Below are 21,071 nucleotides of genomic sequence, written 5' to 3'. Positions count from 1 at the left end.
TAATAGTAGAATAAGAAAGTGTTTGAATACACTCCCAGTTGATCTTGCTATTTACCAAAAGAAAGCCCAAACCCTATATCCTTAAAATAGATTTTTGCAGGAGGCGTGTTTAATCATCAGAGGATATTTAAGTTGTAGATGTCTTAACAATATGATTTTTTAAAAATTGTTGAGGACAAAATGTTGATAAGGCACAACCATTATATTGTACTTCAGTGAAGCACCAAAGAGATAAGCCTTCATATAGCTACATCTGTTCATCAGCTTTAGCTTAATTTATTTCTAGATCTGAAGATATGAGCATAACGTGTGGAGCCAGTTCTGGCTGCAGCTCCTTTCTTCTCCCCCATTCCTCATTCTTCTGTGAACCCCTTTGGTCTAGGGCATTTCTGGATCACAGGTGTTTGTGAGGGGTTTTTTTTGAGATGGGTTGGGGTTTTTTTGGTCTCTGTTTAAGAAAGAGATGATATCATGATATCTATCTCTCCAAAATATGTAGTTTCCTTGGAAGAAGTGAGGTTTTGAAGTAGGTGCAGGCAACTGGATGCTACAACTGAAGTGATTAACTGAGGCTGTTGCTGCCCTTGCATGCTCTTTCTATTTGTATGTTGAAGAGATTAATTTCTTTGTTTTGTTTGGGGTTTTTTTGTGTGTTTATGTGCTACTTTCAAGTAAACTTAATAAAGTCATATCCTGTGTTTGTCATTTTTTTTCTTCTCTCTTAAATGTCTCTTATAAATCTATTTGCAGCTGGGTCTCGGGCATCTTACAGCAGCCAGCACAGCCACCTTGGCTCCGAGTTAAGGGCACTGCAGTCTCCAGAACACCATATAGATCCTATTTACGAAGACAGAGTTTATCAGAAGCCCCCTATGAGGAGTCTCAGCCAGAGTCAAGGGGACCCTCTGCAACCAGCACACACAGGCACATACCGCACTAGTACAGGTAGGTGGATGTAACTTGCATGATTGTTTGTTTTTTTTTTTTATGAGATATACTTTATTCTTCAGCCCTAGTTTTCCTTTTTCTGATGTGCCAAACAAAATTTATTATGTGCATGCCAGTCAAACAAAATACCTTGTGCAGATGGCAGCTATTGATAGAACCTCAAAGGCACACATGAAATGGAGAAATACTTAATGTTGTGCTATGTGTACAGTAAGCTAATCTAATTTGGGGAAGGTGCTTACTAAGGGGAGAGAGAATATTTTTATTAATCTTGTGTATTTTCTTTGAGAAAAATCTGTTGTCTCTGAAGAAATTGGTAGGGTTTTTTTGTTTGCAAAGGTGTTTTGTGTGTTGCAAAGGGACTGCAAAGTTTCTTCCACATGAAGCTAAAGGATTATTCACTTGCTTTCCAAGTGAATCATACATAAATGCTCTTCCTCTCTCCTACAGAGGTACACTTAGGTGTAGGTATGCAGACATAAAGTTGAACTATGGCATAGAGAAAAGCTGTTAGCATCACTGGTCTATCCATAAATAATAATAATTGTCCATGAAATGCATTGGTGTACAAGTCCTGGTTGCAGAACATCATCTCACCAAATGAAATACAGCTGTATGTTGGAACCCACAAATAGATCACAAATCAACAGGGATATTTATGGTATTTAATGCACAAAATAATTAGAGTACATAAATGCTACAGCCAAAATAGCCTAAAGCAGATGTAGAAAGAACTTGTCTTAGGAATTTTAAGTGTTTCGGGTGTTTTATCTTTGCTGTATTGATTAAACGTGGAAGATTATGTCCATTTTCAGATCAATCCCATTTTCTTCAAGAAAAAGTTGTGTACTTCTTGGAGCAAGATACTTTGCTTTCTTTTAAAACTTACCTTTTTTATTTCTAGAACCACTTCTCCAAGGGCAAAGTGTCAGGTTTTGCATGTCTAAAGATTTCTATGGCTTTATGCAAGTTGTGGGTGTTCAGAGTACAGAAGAAAATACTTTAAAACTTTTTTCAGAGTTCTGTAGCTAAATACCTGTAACAGCTTTGTACTTTTTGAAGAACGCCATTACAGCACTTCCTTCCTGTTAAAGGAGCTGCCATGATGTATGTTTTGGTATATGAGAAAAGATTACTATTCTTTGCATGAAAGTGAAAAGATCTCTGCCTAAATCACTGAGCAGTGGAAGCAGCAATAGTGATTGAAGCAACTATTTATACTGAATTTTAAGCCTCATGTTCCACATGTGGCCGGGTCTTACTTTCTATGCAGTGCTCTCTTTCCCAGTCATGCCCTGAAGAGGGTTTCTTGTTTTGCTTGCAAAACATCCCTTGGTTCTCTGTGCTGAAGTAGCAGACTGTCTTGTGACTGTCATCTTCCCAACACCTCCGTAAGGAAGGAGACCCTGTTAACATAGATCACAATTACAGGGAATGAAACTAGGACTCAGGATGTTAGTGGGTAATACCTGAAGATGAGTTTTTAGAAAGGAGGAGAAAAAGCTTAAAAAAATACACTGGTTTGGGTAGCAGAAATGGGCCCTGTGAAGGTGAATTTTGTCTTGCTGTTTGGGATATGGATTGAACATTACTTTAGGCTCATTCTGAGGAACAACCCCATCAGTCCAGCTTTGTGTTGCGTTGATCATCCCTTGCTTTCCCCCTCCACCTATATCATCAGGGTCAGGGGAAATAAAAGCAAGTGGATGCATGCCAGGCCAATTATTCTGTTGCTCCATCAATAGATGTTAGCTGTGGATGCTGTCAGCCTTTCACACAACCAGGCTGAAGAGCTGTCAGTGCTCAGAGGGAATTTTGGGCTGGATTGGATCAGCTCTCGGACTCCTTCTGCCTCTACCATAAAGGCCTGTAGGAACATACCCCCTTCTCATGAAGACCATGCAGTTTTACTCAGATTAGCAGAAAGGAGGGGAAGGAGTTGAACTGATATTTGGCACATGTAACATTTTATCTCTTCGTTGGGATGTGTTACATGTTTTTTTTATTGGAGGACTGACTAGCTATTTGTCTTGATTATTTTGTGTAAAATACGAGGGATTGTAGATTACTGTGTACTCCTTGAAGATACATGCCAAGGGTTCATGGCTTGTATCTTATGTATGCATGAGTCTCACCTGGGGTTGGCAGTGGGGAGGGGAGCTTTAGAACTTCAGTGTGCTCCTTTATAGACCGTAGTTCACATTCTTTTGCCCATTACAACAGTAAATGGAGTCATGAAGATTTTGCATGCTTTTAAACATCTGATGAAAAAGAAAAAAAGAAAGGCAAACCTAGTCTAAGGCCTTTGTCCAAAGCATGGATATTTTTCTCTGCAGCTAACATTGCCCATTAGAAACAAAAATTATGCTAGTTGTACTTGCAAAGCATTTATTTTTGTGTTTTCTTGTTGCTTTTTTCTAAAGCGAACATTCTTCATGAATCTGAAAATTTCATTTAATTTGCAAGATTAAGTGACTTTACCAAATGAAAACTTTTTTTTTAAATGTAGATATCTACCTCTTTGTTTTTTGTTAGCTCTTAAATACTTATTACATTCAGGAATATTTACACAACTAAGAATAAAGCCCGCTCAGTTTTTCATCCTTGTTATGGTTTAACCTCAGCCAGCAACCAAGCCCCACGCAGCCGCTTGCTCACTCCCCCTCACCCAGAGGGATGGGGGGGAGAATCGGAAAGGAGTGTAAAACTCAAGGGTGGAGATGAGAACAACTTAAAAGGAAAAGCAAAAGTCACACACGCAAGCAAAGCAAGGAATTCATTCCCCACTTCCCATGGGCAGGCAGGTGTTCGGCCATCCCCGGGACAGCAGGGCTCCAGCACACAAAACGGTTACTTGAGAAGACAAACGCCATGGTGCCAAATGTCCCCACCTTCCTCCTCCTTCCCCCAGCCTATACACTCAGCATGACATCACATGGTATGGAATATCCCTTTGGATAGTTGGGGTCAGCTGTCCTGCCTGTGTCCCCTCCCAATTTCCCCTGCCCCTCCAGCCCTCTCGCTGGCAGGGCCCGAGGAACTGAAAAATCCTTGACTTAGTATAGACATCACCCAGCACCAACCACAGCCATCCGTGTCCTACCAACATTGTTCTCACATCAGAGCCAAAACACAGCACTGTACTAGCTACTAAGAAGTAAATTAACTGTATCCCATCTGAAACCAGGACAGTATCCACCCCTTATTCCATACCATTTACATCATGCTACACTTTCCAATACACCCTTATTAACCATCGTCCCCCTTCCCGTTCTTTGTTATAATACACGGACATCATTCCCCTAGTCTATGCACCACCCCTGTAAAAATGTCTATAAAATGTCCACAAAATGTTCACAAAATGTCCGTTGAGTTCTTTTAGTCCATGAACATGATCTCTTATGGTGGTCACTCAGGAGAAGAGAGGTTGTTTGTTGTATGGGGTTATCGGCCATCAAAGCCAGCTCAGGTCAGGTCACTGCTACACTTGCACTGCTTGTTGTCAGGCTTGGCCTCTGATGATTTAGATGGTTGCTGCTACAGTCGTTCCTGTAACATGAAACTCAAATCATGAGTCACAATTTAAAGGTATATCCATTACAATCTCCACCCCTGGACCCTTCGGACAACCCCGTAGGGTTTAACATGGTAATTAACTCCTCCCCTTGCCCCTGGTCCGGCTTGGACTTAGCCACAGACTGCAACCTGCTCCAAGTGGAGGCTCAGCTACGAGCCACAGTCTCTCCAGGGTATACCTGCTGCAGCACAGCCACAACCACTTTGAGATGCACCTGTTCCAACATGGCCTTACCCATGGGCCATCACCACAGACCTGCTGCAGCGTGGCCTCACCCACAGCCACAGTCCCTTCAGAAGTAAATCATCTCCAGCATGGCCTTATCCCTGGCCACAATCTCTTCAGGGCTGTACCTGCTCTGTCGTGGGCTTCTCCGCTGCCACACACTTTGAGGTACTCCAGCATGACCTCGTGCACAGCCACTGATGCTTCAGGGTGTACCTACTGCAGCACAGACTTACCCACAGCCACAGATGCTTTGAGGCGTACCTTCTCCAACACGGACTTATCCTTGGGCCACAATTCCTTCAGAGGAATGCCTGCTGCAGCACAGACATAACCATGACCACAAACACTGTGAGCTATACCTGCTCAGGCGTGGACTTAGTCACGGCTGCAGGGTCTTTGGGGTGTCCTGCTCCCACGTGGGCTCATCCACAGGTCACAGTCCCTTTGACTCGAGTTCACACTGGAGCTCCAGCCTGTCCAGTACAGCAGCACAGAAACAGCAGTGATGCCATGGCCACTTGCCAGCCCCAGCGCATCACCACGGTTGTTATCAGAACGTTCCGGGGCACAGCACAGTGAGATGATAAGCAGTACAGCAAGCAGTGAAAGCAAGAAGCAGCCACTAACGAGCACTGGTATACAGTATATATACCGTAAGGCAGGCAAGCCCCATGGTAAGCACAGAAACCTGCCCCTTAATAGCTAAACAGCAATAACGGCTATAAATTCAAACTAGCACATTCCAATCAAATCTGTTATCTTGAAGCCTTCGAGCCCCACGTTGGGTGTCGAAAAGGACTGTCATGGTTTAACCCTGGCTGGCAACCAAGCCCCACACAGCTGCTTGCTCACTCCCGCTCACCCAGAGGGATGGGGGGGAGAATCGGAAAGGAGTGTAAAACTCATGGGTTGAGATAAGAACAATTTACTAGGTAAAGCAAAAGCTGTGCATGCAAGCAAAGCAAGGCAAGGAATTCATTCCCCACTTCCCATGGGCAGGCAGGTGTTCAGCCATCGAAGGACAGCAGGGCTCCATCATGAGTAACGGTTACTCAGGAAGACAAATGCCATAATGCCTAATGTCCCCACCTTCCTCCTTCTTCCCCCAGTTTATATACTCAGCATGACGTCATATGGTATGGAATGCCTCTTTGGATAGTTGGGGTCACCTGTCCTGGCTGTGTCCCCTCCCCATTTCCCGTGCCCCTCCAGCCCTCTCGAGAAACTGACAAGTCCTTGATTTAGTATAAACATCACCCAGCAACAACTGAAAGCATCAGTGTCCTATCAACATTGTTCTTACATCAGAGCCAAAACACAGCATTGTGCTAGCTACTAAGAAGGAAATTAACTCCATCCCAGCTGAAGCCAGGACAATCCTCTAGATGAATAAACTTTTACTGAGCAGAATTCAATAAGCTAGAATTTCTCTACGGGGTAAATTACTTTAAGTTTGTTCTATTTACTCACTGTTTTGGGGACGTTTCTTTTTTTATTTCTAAACTTTTTTTGTTTTCCTTGTATTCTACTCGTGAATGAAATGCATGCCGATACCTCTGCACTAAAGGCCACGTATTGCAGAAGGTACGAAATATTAGGAGCTTACTGAACATCTCCCTTACTAGCATAACTTTAGATAGGGGCAGGATGAATTATTCATCACATTGTGATTTAAATTATGGCCGGGTGTGTTACTGTCATGCTGTCTAAGCTAAAAATAATCTTTCAAACTTGACTGCAGTAGGTGCATAGGCTTTTTTGATCAGTAGCTTTTACTTAACAATCCCTTTTGGTCTTGAAAGGGTAATGCCTTCTCTCCTATAAAAAGTACAAGCCCAAATGTTTGCACTGAAAGTAGCAATAAATGTGAAATTCTACTTTTGAAATGGGGATCCACAAAAGATATGTTTAGAGGAAGTACTCTGACATGGTATAAATAATGAATTCATTTACTTACTGAATAGCAACTTACAACTTGTTATTTAGTTGGGCTGTAAATACAGCAATAACTTTTGTCAAAGCAGGTGCATTACTTCCCTTATAAACCTAAAGGCCATGCATTATTAATTTAAATCCTAAGTTGTTAATAGCAGAGATAAGCTTATTTGATGGGATGTTTACATGGACACCACTGGAATTTGAAGAGGGCTATTACTTGAAGAGGAGGGAGGGGTCGCAGAGCCAGAGCAGGGGACAGAATCAATGCTCATTTGCTTATTTGCAGTTAAAAGTTTAGACTAGGGATTTAGTCCTTAGTTATTGGCATTTAATTAACGTTAAACATGAAATAAGTCTAAGTAAAATCTTGCTGTTTTGCAACCCTGGGATTTCTGTAGCTGCCTTGAGGAGAAAGCAGATTTGCTGCTTGTGTGCTGAGCTGTCATTGCCGACCTGCAGCAGGGGAGCATGGCTTTTGTGGCAGTGGGGTCTGCGGGACCAGTTGCCATCACCCTCTGGATGCTGGCAACACTCTGTCTGGAAGCTCTTAATGACACTTGCTTTTGTTGTGGTTTCTCAGTGAAAGAGATGAGCCCTCTTCTGTAAAAACAATGTGATTTCTGGATAGAGTTATTAAAAGCCTTGCGAGAGTGCTGTCCCCAGCAGTCTGGGCAGGAGGGGTGGTAAGTGGGAGGTCTGTGCTTATTCTGAACTCTCTACAAACTGAGGCTTTGTCACATAAATAAGTGCTGCTGCTTAAAAGCACTGGTGACTCTTGTGATCTATGGGTATTTAGACCTCAACACCTGCACAGTGCTCACACATTAAGAGCTTTCATTGGTTTCAAGGGGCTGTGGGGAGAGTCTTTGTCCCTAACCTCACACAAGTGGCAAGGATGAACCATCAATTACACCAGAGGAGTGAACCTGGCCTTCTCAGCAATGTGAAGGACATACGCATCCTGCTGGTACCAGGGGAACCTTGATGGCCTTGAAGAAAGCTAGAGGATTGCCTGGAAAGCACAGGCTTAGGACTCTCTCTGCCTCTAACCCCCAAAGGTCACCGTGGAGAAGGCCTTGTGACACAGCTCAATCATGGGAAGTCCAGCAGCTTTGTATAGTTACATGACCAGTTGGTATTAGTTTTGAGTGTTGGGTGCACAGAGCTGAAGTGCCTCCTTGATGAAGACAGGGCACGCAGGGCATTTTGAGAACTCTTCTGTGCTTCCCAGAGAGACAGGGAAAGTTAGGAAGAGTAGGGTCGGTGGTTGATATTGCTGAAATTAGAAAGAGGACCCTGAAATGAAAGATTTACTGAAAGGAGGTTAAATAGTGAGAGGATAAGCCATCAAAGTTTGCATTGCCTCTGAAGAGTGGCCTAGTGCAGAACTTGAAGGGTCTACCAAGCATGCCCTTGCAACGGGTTATCCATGGGGGAGCACGTGTGGAGCAGGGGCAATCCTCCAGCACTTCTTGTGCTACTTCCGAGGCTGCCCAATGCCCCTGTGTATTAAGGCGGTTACCAGGCTGCCCTTCAGCTTCTCTGATGGCCTCTGCTCCTTAAGGCCAGGTCTCCCCGAGGTTTCTTCTGCTGATGTTTGGGTGGTTCCACCAGCGCACCACTGCCTCTGAAGCTGTCTGTTACGCAGGCTGCACTGCCTCCTGGCTGCCGTGGTGGACAGTGTTGATGGAAGAGAGGAGGCCTGTGAAATTCATGATGGCAGGTGCAAACTAGTAACATGGGTTTTTGCGCCCTGGGTTTCTGTGTGGAGGGCAAGTGCTGTCAGGAGAACCGTGAAGAGTCAAGGGGGCTCCTTTTCAGAGGGAAGAGTTACCCGTTGCTCTAGGCCGTGGTTCTGTTCAGGTGCTTGCCAGCGGCAGGGAGAAACTGTATTACATTGTCCTCTGATGCAGCTCAGGAAGAACTGCTGAAGGTGAGAATTACTGTTGTGTTTCTGGACAAATGCTGTCCTCCTGTTCTCCACCTTCCTTCCTGCACCTGCCTGGTTCTTCATCTGCTGAAGGAAAGGAGCCTGCACCGAGGGGTGCCTTGTGTGGATCCCTGCTCCTGGTTATTTCTAACGTTACCTTTCTCCTGTTAAAAGTGTGTCTTGCTTTAGTGGGGTAGGGGCAGCGTTTGCTCCTGTAGACCGGTCTTTCTTCACGGATTAGTGTGCTGCTGTAGGGATGGGAAGAGGACCCAGGTGACTGTGCTTGTGTTTGCTGCTTTGCCCCTGCTGCGTTTGGCCTAGGCTTTTGCTGTCCTGGAGGTTAAGCAGTGTCTGAAGGCAAGATTTACAAGGAAAACTGACATGTCTTGTCTTATCATAGAGCTGTGCTGGCTTTCTCACGACATGGCTGGGCCATTCCTGTCTTCTGCCTCCTTGTTCCATCCTACAAGGTGCCTGTGATATGAGAGTTAGGTCTCTGTTCAGGACCTAAAGGAGAGGCACAAGAGGGAGAAGCAAAACCTCCTTTTTCTGCCACCCCAGACAGGAACAGCCCATACAAAATTGATTGCACTGTTGGTTTGTTTAAGTTTGGTGGTTTTTGCAGGGAAGAGATGTTGCTAGTTTTATGGCTTTTGGGTGCTCAGGTAGCTCTGGCCTTCTCTCATTTACATTGGACAAAGCAAAGCACAGCAGTCCCAGCTCATTGGTGTCCAGTTGCCTCCCACTCTCAGTGCCAGGTTCACATGCCATTCACATCCCCTCCCTGGGGACTCCCTCCTTGTAGGAAAGGCAGCCACACACCCAACCCACTTGAGCTTCCATCTCATCTCGTTGCCCTGGTAGACAGAAGTCCGGCACTGTGGAGTTGCTGCTGGCAAGCTGCGCCAGCTGCCAGCACCATGCCTCTGGTCTGCCTTCCCTCTGCCGCTGGCATGGTGGGGCAGAGACCCACCTTGCTCTGGGAGTGAGTACTGTGCTGCTGCCAGTCGGCTCTGCCTTGCCAGCAAGGGAGCCAGTGGTCTGTGGGAACAGTAACTGCAGAGTAGGTGCAAGTATTATTTTTTTTTAAATTGAGGTTTTTTTCAGCAAGAACAGAGAAGGGGTGTGGCATGGACTGCTTAATGCTGCTTCCAAATACACAAGTACTTAATTTGCTGCATGTTTTTTATGCTGGTCCAGCTCAGGCCTTCTTTGATTCTCAATGTTTGTCATGTCTATTAGCGCCTTTTGTTGTCCCTTATAAAAGGAGCATGAGGCTACAAAGGATGCATGAATTGAGCTGAAGTCTATCATCTTCACAAGACCGTAAATATTTGTCTTCATATGTAATAAATTATTGCATATGTTTGATATTTTTAGAAGTCATTCCTTCAAGGTGAAGCTTTTTTCATGTTGTGAAGCAATTTTCCAATATTTGAAAAACAGGTCATATAAAAAAGTTAGATGTCCATATCCTATAGAGTGATTTATTCTTCTTTGAAGAATTGTTAAGCCTATTTTATTGCAGTCATGCAACATCAAGAACTGATAATGTTTTTCTGTGTCTCCTTTTACAGGTGACCTGTTCTATAACCATTTTTTAGGTTTTTACCTTAAACCTTTAACCTTTTAAGGTTTTTTTTTCTTTTTTGGCGGTAATGAAGTAGTTCATAACAGAATGATAGAATAGTTTGGGTTGGAAGGGACCTCCAAAGATCATCTAGTCCAACCCTCTGCAATGAACAGGGCCATCTTCAACTAGATCAGGTTACTCACAGTCCTGTACAACCTGACCTTGGATGTTTCCAGGGATGGGGCATCTACCACCTCTCTGGGCAACCTGTGCCAGTGGTTTACCACCCTCATAAAAAATTCCTTTCATTTTATCTAGTCCAGATCTACCCTCTTTCAGATTACTGCCATTACCCCTCGTCCTATCGCAACAGACCCTGCCAAAAGGTTTGTCCCCATCTCTCATACAAGTCCCCTTTAAGTAAAGCAAGGCCACAATAAAGTCTCCCCAGAGCCTTCTGTTACCCAGGCTGAACAGCCCCAACTCGCTCAGCGTTTCTTTGCAGAAGTGTTCCATCCCTCTGATCGTTTTTGTGGCCCTTGTCTGGACCCGCGCCGACAGGTCCATGTCATTGCTGTGCTGGGGGCCCCAGAGCTGGAGGCAGCACTCCAGGGTGGGGGTGGTGTCTCAGCAGAGCAGAGCCGAGGGGCAGAACCACCTCCCTGGACCTGCTGGCCACGGTCCTTGTGGTGCAGCCCCAGCGAGGGCTGGCCGCCTGGGCTGCGAGCGCACACTGTCAGCTCACGTGCAGCTCTTCACCCACCAGTTCCCCCAGCTCCTTCTCTGCAGGGCCGCTCTCAACCCATTCATCCCCCAGCCTGTACTGATACCAGGGGTTGGCCTGGCCCGTATGCATGGCCTTGCACTTGGTATTCAGATGATATCTGAAACAAATATGAGAACATTGGGGGTTTTAAACTTTGCTGTGAGAGATATTCCTTTGATAGTCATTTACAAAATGAGAGATTATTTTGATAGTCATTTACAATACTTTATAGCAAGCAGTCCCTTCATAACTTACTCTCTTTAGCCATTTCAAATCGCTGAAATTGTTTGTAACTTCAACATGCTGAAAAAAATTTAGAATACTAACACAACATTTTTATGTTGAAATAAGATTATGTAAAAAAGACATTATAGGACTCCAATTGTAATGTCATGATGAATCCCGTATATAGGGCTTAGTTCATAGCTTTCTATACTTGCAAGGCATGCAACTATAACTTCAGCTTTGGGAACCAGACTCTGATGTTTGAGCCTTGTATGTTGCCAGTGGCAGGTTCCACAGGGCAGTTTATATCCCAGCTGCCCCACAGCTATCTTATCCTTTCTCAGGTTGTGTTAGTATTGCTTGGCATGGAACTAGATTTAGTTAACCATATGTATCACTTGTAATTCCATAAACTTCAGATTAATGAGTAAAAGAAATTTTAAGAGAAAGGGAAAATCATTCTTTGTTGTCCCTCTATACATGCAGGTAGGCGTGTTCAGATTCTTACAGTGAGCATCAATGAGTACACTGATATAGTTCAGTTCCAGAGCAACATCTGGCTATTAATGAAAAGCTACCTGTTACATGCTACTTCCTGGATTACAGATACTTCATTTGAAAGGAAAAAGGAAACCTTGGTTTCAAATATATTTTACTTAATTTGGCTTTAAAGTTGTCACTGCAGGCATTGTAACTGCAGGCACAAAGGAGGACCAACAGAAAAATTATCTTCAATTTTCCCCATTTGGATTAAGCCCTTTTTCCATGATATTGCTTCTCAAATCTTTATTTAGTTTTTGTTCAGTCCTAAAGTACAACAGGTAGGTTACAAATACAAAACAACACTTCTTTCTGCTTAAGCGATGGGTTTTTTTTTCTGGTTGAGGGACAGGTTTGTTTGTTTTATTTTTTGTTTTGTCACAAGCTGTTGTGCTGTGCAGGGGCATACTGTGATGCCACAGCTGCAGATTAATTGAGGATCATGCTGGTAAATCACACAGCATGGAGTTTTGACTATAGGACATAATGTTTTCAGGGAAATTAAAAAGAAAAAATATTCCTACCACTGCATCTCTATCAGTTTGGTAATGTTGTGATAATAGACCTGTATTGCTAACTGACATCCACTTGATAAGATTGCTTTGGGAGAGAGAATTATAGGACACAAGTGGGGAACAAATCTTCAGTACAAAGTAGATGGAGCACAAAATACCTTAGTGATCTGCATAGTGAATAACAAATTGCCTCAAAGCAATGCAAAGTCATAATCCCATTTCATTCAAGAGATCCAAGGTGTCTGGTATAGCCTTATCTGTGTTACATTCTTGAGTATACGTTTTTAGGTGATTCTTTTTCCAGGTACAGTGGCATCCTCTCTGAGGGGAGGGGGGGAATTATTTTTTTTTTAAAAAATCATTCCTATTAAATTTTTGGGCAGAGTCTAATAAATTACATTGTTTTGAACTTCATTGTTACCCAGTGGTCACTGTAAAGCTGTGGACAAGAGCAATGAGAAAGGGAGAGAAGCGGCAGGATGTGAAAACCCTGTAGAACCAGCTTTGTAATCTGTAATGTCCCTTATAGTGGAGAAGGATTTCTCCAAATAAGATATTCATAGGTGCCAAGTATTGTGGCTGGGCTCCACAGAGGAATTGTACCCATTTGAAGACAGCCAAGATTTCAGTGCTGCTCAGAACAGAAACCTTTCAAAATGGTCAGTATCCAGTCTCCTTCCTCTGTCCCATGAATAGGATACCTCCAGATGCTTGTGGTTTGTCCTATGTATTTTCTAATTCTCCTTCTTGAATAGAAGGGTGACCTAGAGTGTGTCTGAATGCTTCTTGGATGTCCCTTGACTTTTGCCATCTGTTGAGGGAGAAGTGTGATTATAAAACATTGGTCAGGGAAGCATACCCTGTAAATCTCATCTGACACTATTGAGAAAATACACTTGTCTACTCTGTGCCAGAAACTATTTATGATCTATTTACAGTACAGGTGTAGTCTCAGGTTAAAGCCTCGTCACATTAGACTTTAGTGATGCAGGACTATGTCCATTCTTTTTTATTTACTTCAGTGTTGGGTAGGGATACAAGGTTGTCATTCATGAAATAAGAAGCAGTTCAGACACTTTTCATAAATCTTCTCCTTGTAGTCTTTGCTGAACAAAACCACAATGCTGTACCTGAGGTAACTACCCAGTGATGTCTTCAAGACAACTAATGCTTTTAGAGGATCGTTCTTTCTGCAGCATTGTATTTAAAGACACTCTTTTAATAAATCACCAGGCTCCCTCTTTTTTTTTTTTTTTAACTCAAGCTGTAATATTTATTTTATAGATCTGTATAAAAGACTCTCTTCTTTTAGATGCAGCCTTTTTCTCTATCATAATTTCAGCAGCTTACATGTAGGGTTACAAGTACAGCAAGTTTTCAAAAATGTTAGTTTTTACTATAAAGGGTCCAGCAAGTTTCAGACTATCATTTGCAGAAGTTTAAGTTAATGTTTAAGGTGTACATATCACATTATCTGGCACTGCAATACAAATGTGGTTAACAATAGTAAAATAACTCTACTTCAGAGTGGAAACTACTAATTATCATAGCTGAAGCTCAGTAAGGTGTTCTAAAAAATACTAGTAAGCACCCATTTTGTTACTTGGAATCATAGCGTATTAAATAGGGAGAAGTCAGTATTTGAAGGAGAAGACATCTGTGTGCTTGAAGGCTGTAGCATGATGCAGGGCAGGCTGTTCATCTGTTACTTCTCATAATTATACCTTTTTTAATAATAATAGTGACTTCCATCCATGTGTTCTGTTTTATGTCAGCTAGCTGGACAGGAAACTTTTAACAAGGATTTCAAGAGAAGGTGAATTTGGAATGAAAACAGAAATTTAGTTTCAGTAGGCTAGTTGATGTGCAGTAGGATGGTCTGTGTGGTTTTGCTGTGATTGGGATTTATAATCATTACGGTCATTATGTCCCATGTGCACAATGTCAAACCATGTAGTACTACAAAGAGGAGGAAAGTGATGTGTATGTCTTGTATAGTGTTGTTGCTCAGGGTTGAATTTTATCTCCTCTGAGGAAACTGGCAGATGAATTTTAGTATCTCAGATTCTGAAAGGGCAGTTGCTTTTAAGGGCCTTGCAGTTGTTACTTTCTCTGTTTAAATGCTCATGTAACAAATGAATTAAACTGCATGTTCTCCCAAAACTGAGGAATGCAACTTAGAGAGACAAGAGACAATCAGAGCAAAGAGCTTGGCATAACACCTTTGGCAGCCAAAGCTGGCATGCAGTTATCACCTTATGTTGATGCATCATTTTTATTTTGTGCAAAGGAGCATCACTGAAACGTGTTAGAAACTGAGTCTAAGAATGGAAGTTGCATATACAAGTGGAAATTAAAATCTGGCAGAGGTAAAATGCAGTTAGTTCCCAGAGATGGACAGGAGTATTATATTTTTAATATACTTTTTTAATAATATGAACTTGAAAAATACGGCTTCTGCCTTGTTTGGTTGCAAAGAAGGAAGTCAGTCACTCCTGTCTCGAGTCAGAGAGTTGGGAATCTGAAATAATTGAATGTATGTGGTTGCTAGGGGAATCCTAATGTCTGCATAAAACCTTGGTGTCCCCTCAGACCACATGAATTTCAAAATGATGCTTTAGCTATATACACTTTTGACATACAGGCTGTGTTCCTGTGATGGACACCCTGTAACTTTGGAACCTGATGGTGGAGGACAACTGGAGGGATGTATATAGCATTTGAGAAGGGTGTGGGTCTGGGAGTGTGAGGCTGGGCACAGCAGTGAAGCCTTGCAACAGACCTGGCTGTGGAAGAGGTTGTATTCAAGTGTTGACTTTGGGTTTCACCGAAGTTGCATCAAGCACAGCTGCAAATAAACTTTGATCAGAATTCTTTCATATCAGGCTCCGTATCTGTGTAACTGAATTTCTGAGATACAGACTCTGTCACCATTGCTGCTCACTGAATTACTTGTGTACCTATTTCTTCATTAAAATTTTCTTTAGAAGTACAAAAATCCTTACAGATAACTTAATTCATAAGGTATGTATTTGCTTCCGTTGCTAACCCTAATGGAACTAGGTGGTACCAGCTAATCACATACTTGAACCCATAAATAATTACTAGTAAAGAAATGCTGAGTCTAAATTGGTGATTAAGAACATTATTCCATATGCTACAGGCTAGGCAATGGCAGTTATATGTCTTCCCCCAATGGAACTGTTCAATAAAAGGAAAAAAAGGTACGTATTTCAAACCAAAAAATAAGCATGACAAGGAAACCAAGACACAGACAATGTAAGAATGTGCAAACTGAAGTGGAACAACATAGACAAAAGGAGCCTTTAAAGTGACCAGATACCAGGTACTCTGTAAACAGAGAAGTAGCACAGAAACCAAGGAAGCAGTATTTTATTTCAGCAATTCTTTCTGCATTATGGAAAAAAATAATCAATTTCTAAGCAAAGGAACGTTCAGCCTTATTGTAACAGTTAGTATCAGATCTAAAGAACACTTAAAAAATCAAAATTAAAAGATACATCAGTGTAATAGTGACTTCAGTTTTTCAGTCTTCAAAGATTGTAACTTTTTGCATTGGATGAGGATTTATTGAACACAACAGTATTGAGCACAAGTGACAAGTGACTTCTATGAAGCAAGGAGTATTTCTCCCACAAAACAGTAAATACAGAGGTGGTCAAGAGCTGATTTTAAGATTTTTTGAAAGGATCAAATAGCAGATGGGTAATAATTTGTTACTTTGACTATGCTTATGATCTTCATTAGGCTTAGTATTCTGCAGCTGCCAGTGGTGGGAATTAACTTGTTTTAAGCAGTTTGGAGATTCACTGAGTATTTGCTGTAGAAGTAATAGCTTAGCAGCAAACAGCTACCTCTGGCTTTGAAGTTGGGCCGGGAAAGTATGAACAACATAAATCTCCTGTGATGCCATCTGCAAGAGACATGGATGTTGCCTTGATAAAAAAGGCGTCTTCCTTACCATGTCATGGAAACATTTGATAACAAAAATACTACTGAATACGTGCTTGCTACACAGCACGTAGACACACTAATTACAAGTAGTTGTGACAGCCACGTATAACTAGTACCTGAGGAAATTGTGACTCACGTGTTTGTGGGTGGAAGAGACACTTCTTTTGCTGAATACCATGCTGTTCAGTATCTGTTTCTTTTGCTTGCTTGCATTCGCCATGTACGGCATGTTGTATTCCCATAAAAAGGCATACCTGGTACAGCAGGGAGACAGGCTATTTGCCGTGCCTGGCTGTTGAAGGTGCTGAGCATGCTGGAGCTAGCTGTGAAGGGAAAGAGTTTGTATTTCCCCTGATAAACACAAAATATGAGCATATGGAGAAAACTGGAGCCAGCAGGAAGAAGTAGGGGAACAAGGCTAGCTGAGTCTTTGAAGCGTAACTAGAAATCCCTGAGAGCAGGAGAGGACAAGGAGGTAATAGAGAGAAAGAGGCTTTTCCAGTTGACTGTGTGAAGTTTCATGCAATCCTGGGAGCCCTAAAAAGCTGATACATTGAGAGCAAAAGCTGGCTGGATTGAGAAGAGCCCATCCTGTGAGGATGCAAGAGAAGATTTGCTTACAGGTTCTTTTTCTTTCTCTCTGGCTGAGGATTTGAAGACTGGAGGTTTGATTGCAAGATTGGCAGCTAAATAGGACAAAATAAAAGAGTGTGGAGAAGTGAGGGAGAAGAAAATGGAAAACAAGAGCAATAGAAAGTTGCAGTAGTTTTTGACTGGTTTTCCCATTTTGACTATAAGAAGTTGTGTAACAAAGTTGTCAAGCTACACAGAAGTTGTGGTCTTGATATTTGCATAAGATCCTGAGTATTTTAAGTCTGAATTGGAGCCTTGTGTCTTGAAATCCTTTAGTGGTTTTGGGTTTGGGCTTTTTTTGTTTGTTTGTTCTGCTCTCAGTTTGCATGTTTAAAGTATGAAATTCCTTGTGCCTGTGTACTTTGAGCAGAGGATATGATAGCACCTTCATAAAGTCTTAACTACCTTAGAGGTAGTTATTAATATCAATTATAATTGGGAGTTTTTTCCTCTTTCAGTAAATATATGGTGGGGGAACCTGAAATGATTTCTCTAATATCTTACACTTCCAATGTGGAAAAGTGCTGCTAAAAGTAACCGCTAAGCAAACTTGTTATATATGTATTATTGTACATCCTGAACATTGTTAAACTTGACTGCATGTGCTTGTTGCTTTGGATTGCCGATTGGCTCCTAGCTTGATTATAGTAGATTTTGTTAAATTTCTATTGTAAAAAAGCTGGTGCGTGTTCTAAAACACACTTTATATTTAGAGATAAAAAGTGTTTGTATCCCCCAGATTTCATGAATTCTGTTTCCTAATTGACACAGAATGCACTGTATTATTTTTATGGTGTATTGGATAGGAAAAGTATCTGATTTATAAATCTTCCTATGTATTTGCTACCAACAGAATGCACTGCATTTGTATCATTTATGAACTCATGGAGGGATGGTGGACATTCCTTTCACTGATAAGACATCTTATTGGGATCCAATTTTCAACTTTCACGTAACAATCAACTGCAGGTGCAAATCAGTGAAGCAAAAAAAGAAAGCAGGGGAAAAAAAGTACAGAATTGTGAAATCTGTATGAAAGGCACAAGAAGAAGGTTAACACAGGAACTGAATTCCTGATACAGAATAATAAGAGTAAAATTTTACAAGGTAATATCCACAAACCAAACAGCAGCATTACCTTGTAGAATTAGTAATTTTCAGCAAGGTGTAGCAAGATAAGTCTTGCAAATGAGTTTATCCTTTCTGAAGGTCTAATCCTTTGTATGTTACCAGGGCAAAATGCCCTCTGACTTCTACAGAGTCTGAACTTCTTAGCAGTTTTTATGTGGATTTGGTCTACCTAAGATACTTAGGTATGGTGCAGTAGTATCCCCACCTAAATCAAGGTGTTCTTGCTTTTTTGGGTTCCATTAGTTGTTTCTAGAGGTGTCAAAATTTTGAAAACAAGGTAGAAAACCTGAATTTTGAAGTTGAGTATCTCATTATGAGCCTGTGAATGTATTTAGTGATACACCTAAATTTTCGGCAATAATTTAAAAGTTGCTGTATCTTTGTTAATACTGTGCAAAAGCTGTAGAAAATCATGAAGGCTGGCTTTTCTATATGCTATTTCTGCAATCAAAAGAACCGTAATCAGGGCATACATCAGGTCTTTGGAGGGTTTTCGTTACATTTAACAGGGGTTTTTCTTTCTCTTTGGAAAAGAGTTGTAAGAACATAGTATATGTCTGTATGGTACACCAGACACTCCATTTTCCTGGGGGATGCGATTCTGGTGCTGCAGTAGTGAAGTGTTGGTAGATATGGTGTTTTTAAGGTATTAATGGCATGCCAAATTAAAACAAGCTCTTAAATCTTTCGGTGACAAACTGAAATCTCTTCACCGAGACTATAGTTCTTCGTTTGCACGGTGTGAAATGTCCACTTTGGAAGTTCTCAGTAAAATCTTTTTCTTAACTCAAAATTTAAATTCTCCTCTTCAAGCATATGGTTCTTACACTGTCGTTTAAAACTTAATGAATATATAGAAATGTATTGGCCTACTGGTAAGCATGTTATTTGCTATACTCAGTGCTAGCTGCGGGAGAGTGGGTGCTGTGACCCTGCCGCCGGTGTGAGCCAGCCTCAGCCTTGCAGGTTGCAGCCCGTACCTGCCCCTCGTGTGTGTGTGGAGTGGGGCGCTTGGGAAGGGCAGCCCTATGCCAGGACCCTTCCAGGGGCCTCTGCACGGCCACTGTGCTGAGCAGGCCTGGGAAGGGAGCGGTAGGTAGGCTGAGCAGTGCAAAAGGAGCGGAACAGAACTTGAGAGACTTTATTTATCTGACGTGAACCACTGAATGAATACAAGTGTTTAAGAAGTGGGGGCAGCAGTCACTATTAAAACCAGCGCTTTCAGTGGGTGGTCACTTGGGTAAAGCAGGATACAGGGTAAGTAAGGTTTTGAGGCCTTTTGTTATTTTGATTTTAATCTTGTTCTCCGTATCAGTTTTGGAACTTCTGAAGACCAGAAGCGGGTATAGTTTTGTGCACACCTTTACCTCCAAGCTTCTTGTTAAATCAACAAGGTTTCAAGGTGTCCACAAAACTATACCTGCTTCTTTACCATATGGTTATGACTTTTGGTTTTACCTTTATGCAGAGGCAGAATAGGGTCTGCTGTAGACCCAGGGTAACAACGTGACTTGACCATGATCCTGTTTAATCAAGCCAGATCCCAGGAAGGCTGGGCTGGTGGCTGGTTCTGGGGGCAAGGGGAGGCAACCTACTTCTCCAGAAACAGCATTTCTGACACAACTCCTTCCTGCCCATCTCTTCTCTTTCTGGGGCAAACCCCGAATCCTTGTCAAAGTAGTATTGCTTCTTACCCATGCTAAGCTGATTCTGATCAAGGTGTAGCTGACTCGGATTTGAGAGGAGAGTCAAATGCAAAAGTTAGAGAAAGGCGTAAGTGTCTTCAATTTAAAAAAATAAAAATAAAATTAAAAAAATAAAAAAATAAAAATAAAATTAAAAAAAATTTAAAAAGCATGACAATCTGCAAACATGGTTGTTACATGAACGCTTTCTGGTCCACTCCAGGTGTGTGCCTTCTGGATGCCCTTGTGCTCACTGAAGATTTACTGTTGCTGAGTGAGGCAAATGGACTTCTAAATTTATTAATTTTAGTAGGCATAATTACTATGGCTTTATTGTTTTAATAGCTAAATAGAAGGGAGATCTCAGTAGACAGAAGGTTTGCCATAGCCTAAAGAGCCACACTTTGCTCAGTAAGTCTGGCTGACAAAAGGATTTGTTTAAGCAAGAGTAGCGTATTGGGAGGATATGGCTTTGCTTCAGTTTTGCATGAAATCGTTCATGTAAAAGTGTCTGCTAAAGCTTAACCCTTTTACAGTCCCTGAAGGTAGTGTAGTCAAGTTAGATGTAGAAGTCATTCTAAAGTGTGAGGTGTTTGGGATTTCTGGTTGGTTTTTGTTTTGGTTTGGTTTTTTTGTTTTGTTTTGTTTTAGGTGTTTTGGGGTTGGGGTTTTTTTTAACTGATTTGGGTAACACCAGCCAATGAAGCTTAGTTGCACATGTTTAAACTAAATCATTATTTGTCTCGCTCTCGTATTCGGTCCATGGCACTTCTGTGTTCATTGTGATAAAATTCAAAAGGAAGTAACAGTCTGCTAGGAGGATAATTTGAGAAATTAATCAGTGACTCAAAAAGCTTGTAGGTGTTAAGATGACAGCTAGTTTCAGTTCATATAAATACCTATTTTGATAACAAGACAAAGGAGAAAATAGAAAAGTTTAAAAAATTTAAAAGCAAACATGATTTCCACTGAACTGTCTTTCAAAGGAGGGGAAGGGAAATAGCGTGGAGTATTTTGCAAAGCAAACTACATGACAATTAAGTTCTTGTTTTCAGCAGTATTAGTGCTGTAGGGCTTTTTGCAATTCCCCATATAATATGTCAAAAGCTAGCGGCATGTTCTAGGAAGTGACAACACATAAGAGTATTGTATGTCAGTATACAATTATATTTTTGTTTTTTTCACTTGAAAATATTTCCAGTATTTTCTCTAACTTGTTTTTTTATCTTTTTTTCACAAGGCATCAAGTTTTGGTTTTGAACTGTGTGTATTTTCTGTTAAAATGTGATGTTTTCAATGTGTCTTCCCAATACTGAATTTAGCATGATTTGTGCATGGGATGTTTCAGTGTACTGATATTGTTATTGCATTTTAACTGATGCATTTTTATGAAAAGTTTTGTATGTG

At 41.6% G+C, this 21,071-nt stretch overlaps 1 protein-coding gene and 1 long non-coding RNA gene across 11 annotated transcripts in view; both read left to right on the top strand.

The window, feature by feature from the left end:
- Positions 1-21,071, top strand: part of CTNND2 (catenin delta 2) — a 680,231-nt gene that overhangs the window by 408,701 nt on the left and 250,459 nt on the right. For all 10 annotated transcript variants that reach the window (XM_080382082.1, XM_080382078.1, XM_080382083.1 and 7 more), the window contains one exon: positions 751-945. In XM_080382082.1, coding sequence (XP_080238208.1) covers positions 751-945 — 195 coding nt within the window. The remainder of the gene's footprint in view (positions 1-750; positions 946-21,071) is intronic.
- On the top strand, positions 954-19,833 carry LOC308061721. Its single transcript, XR_013927332.1, has 2 exons — positions 954-3,752; positions 5,757-19,833. It is a non-coding gene; the product is annotated as an uncharacterized lncRNA (long non-coding RNA).

Source organism: Falco punctatus, assembly GCF_963210335.1.
Source record: "Falco punctatus genome assembly, chromosome: 3".
NCBI lineage: Eukaryota > Metazoa > Chordata > Aves > Falconiformes > Falconidae > Falco > Falco punctatus.
Note: the sequence above shows the minus strand (reverse complement) of the source record. Positions and strands in the feature narration are given on the sequence as shown.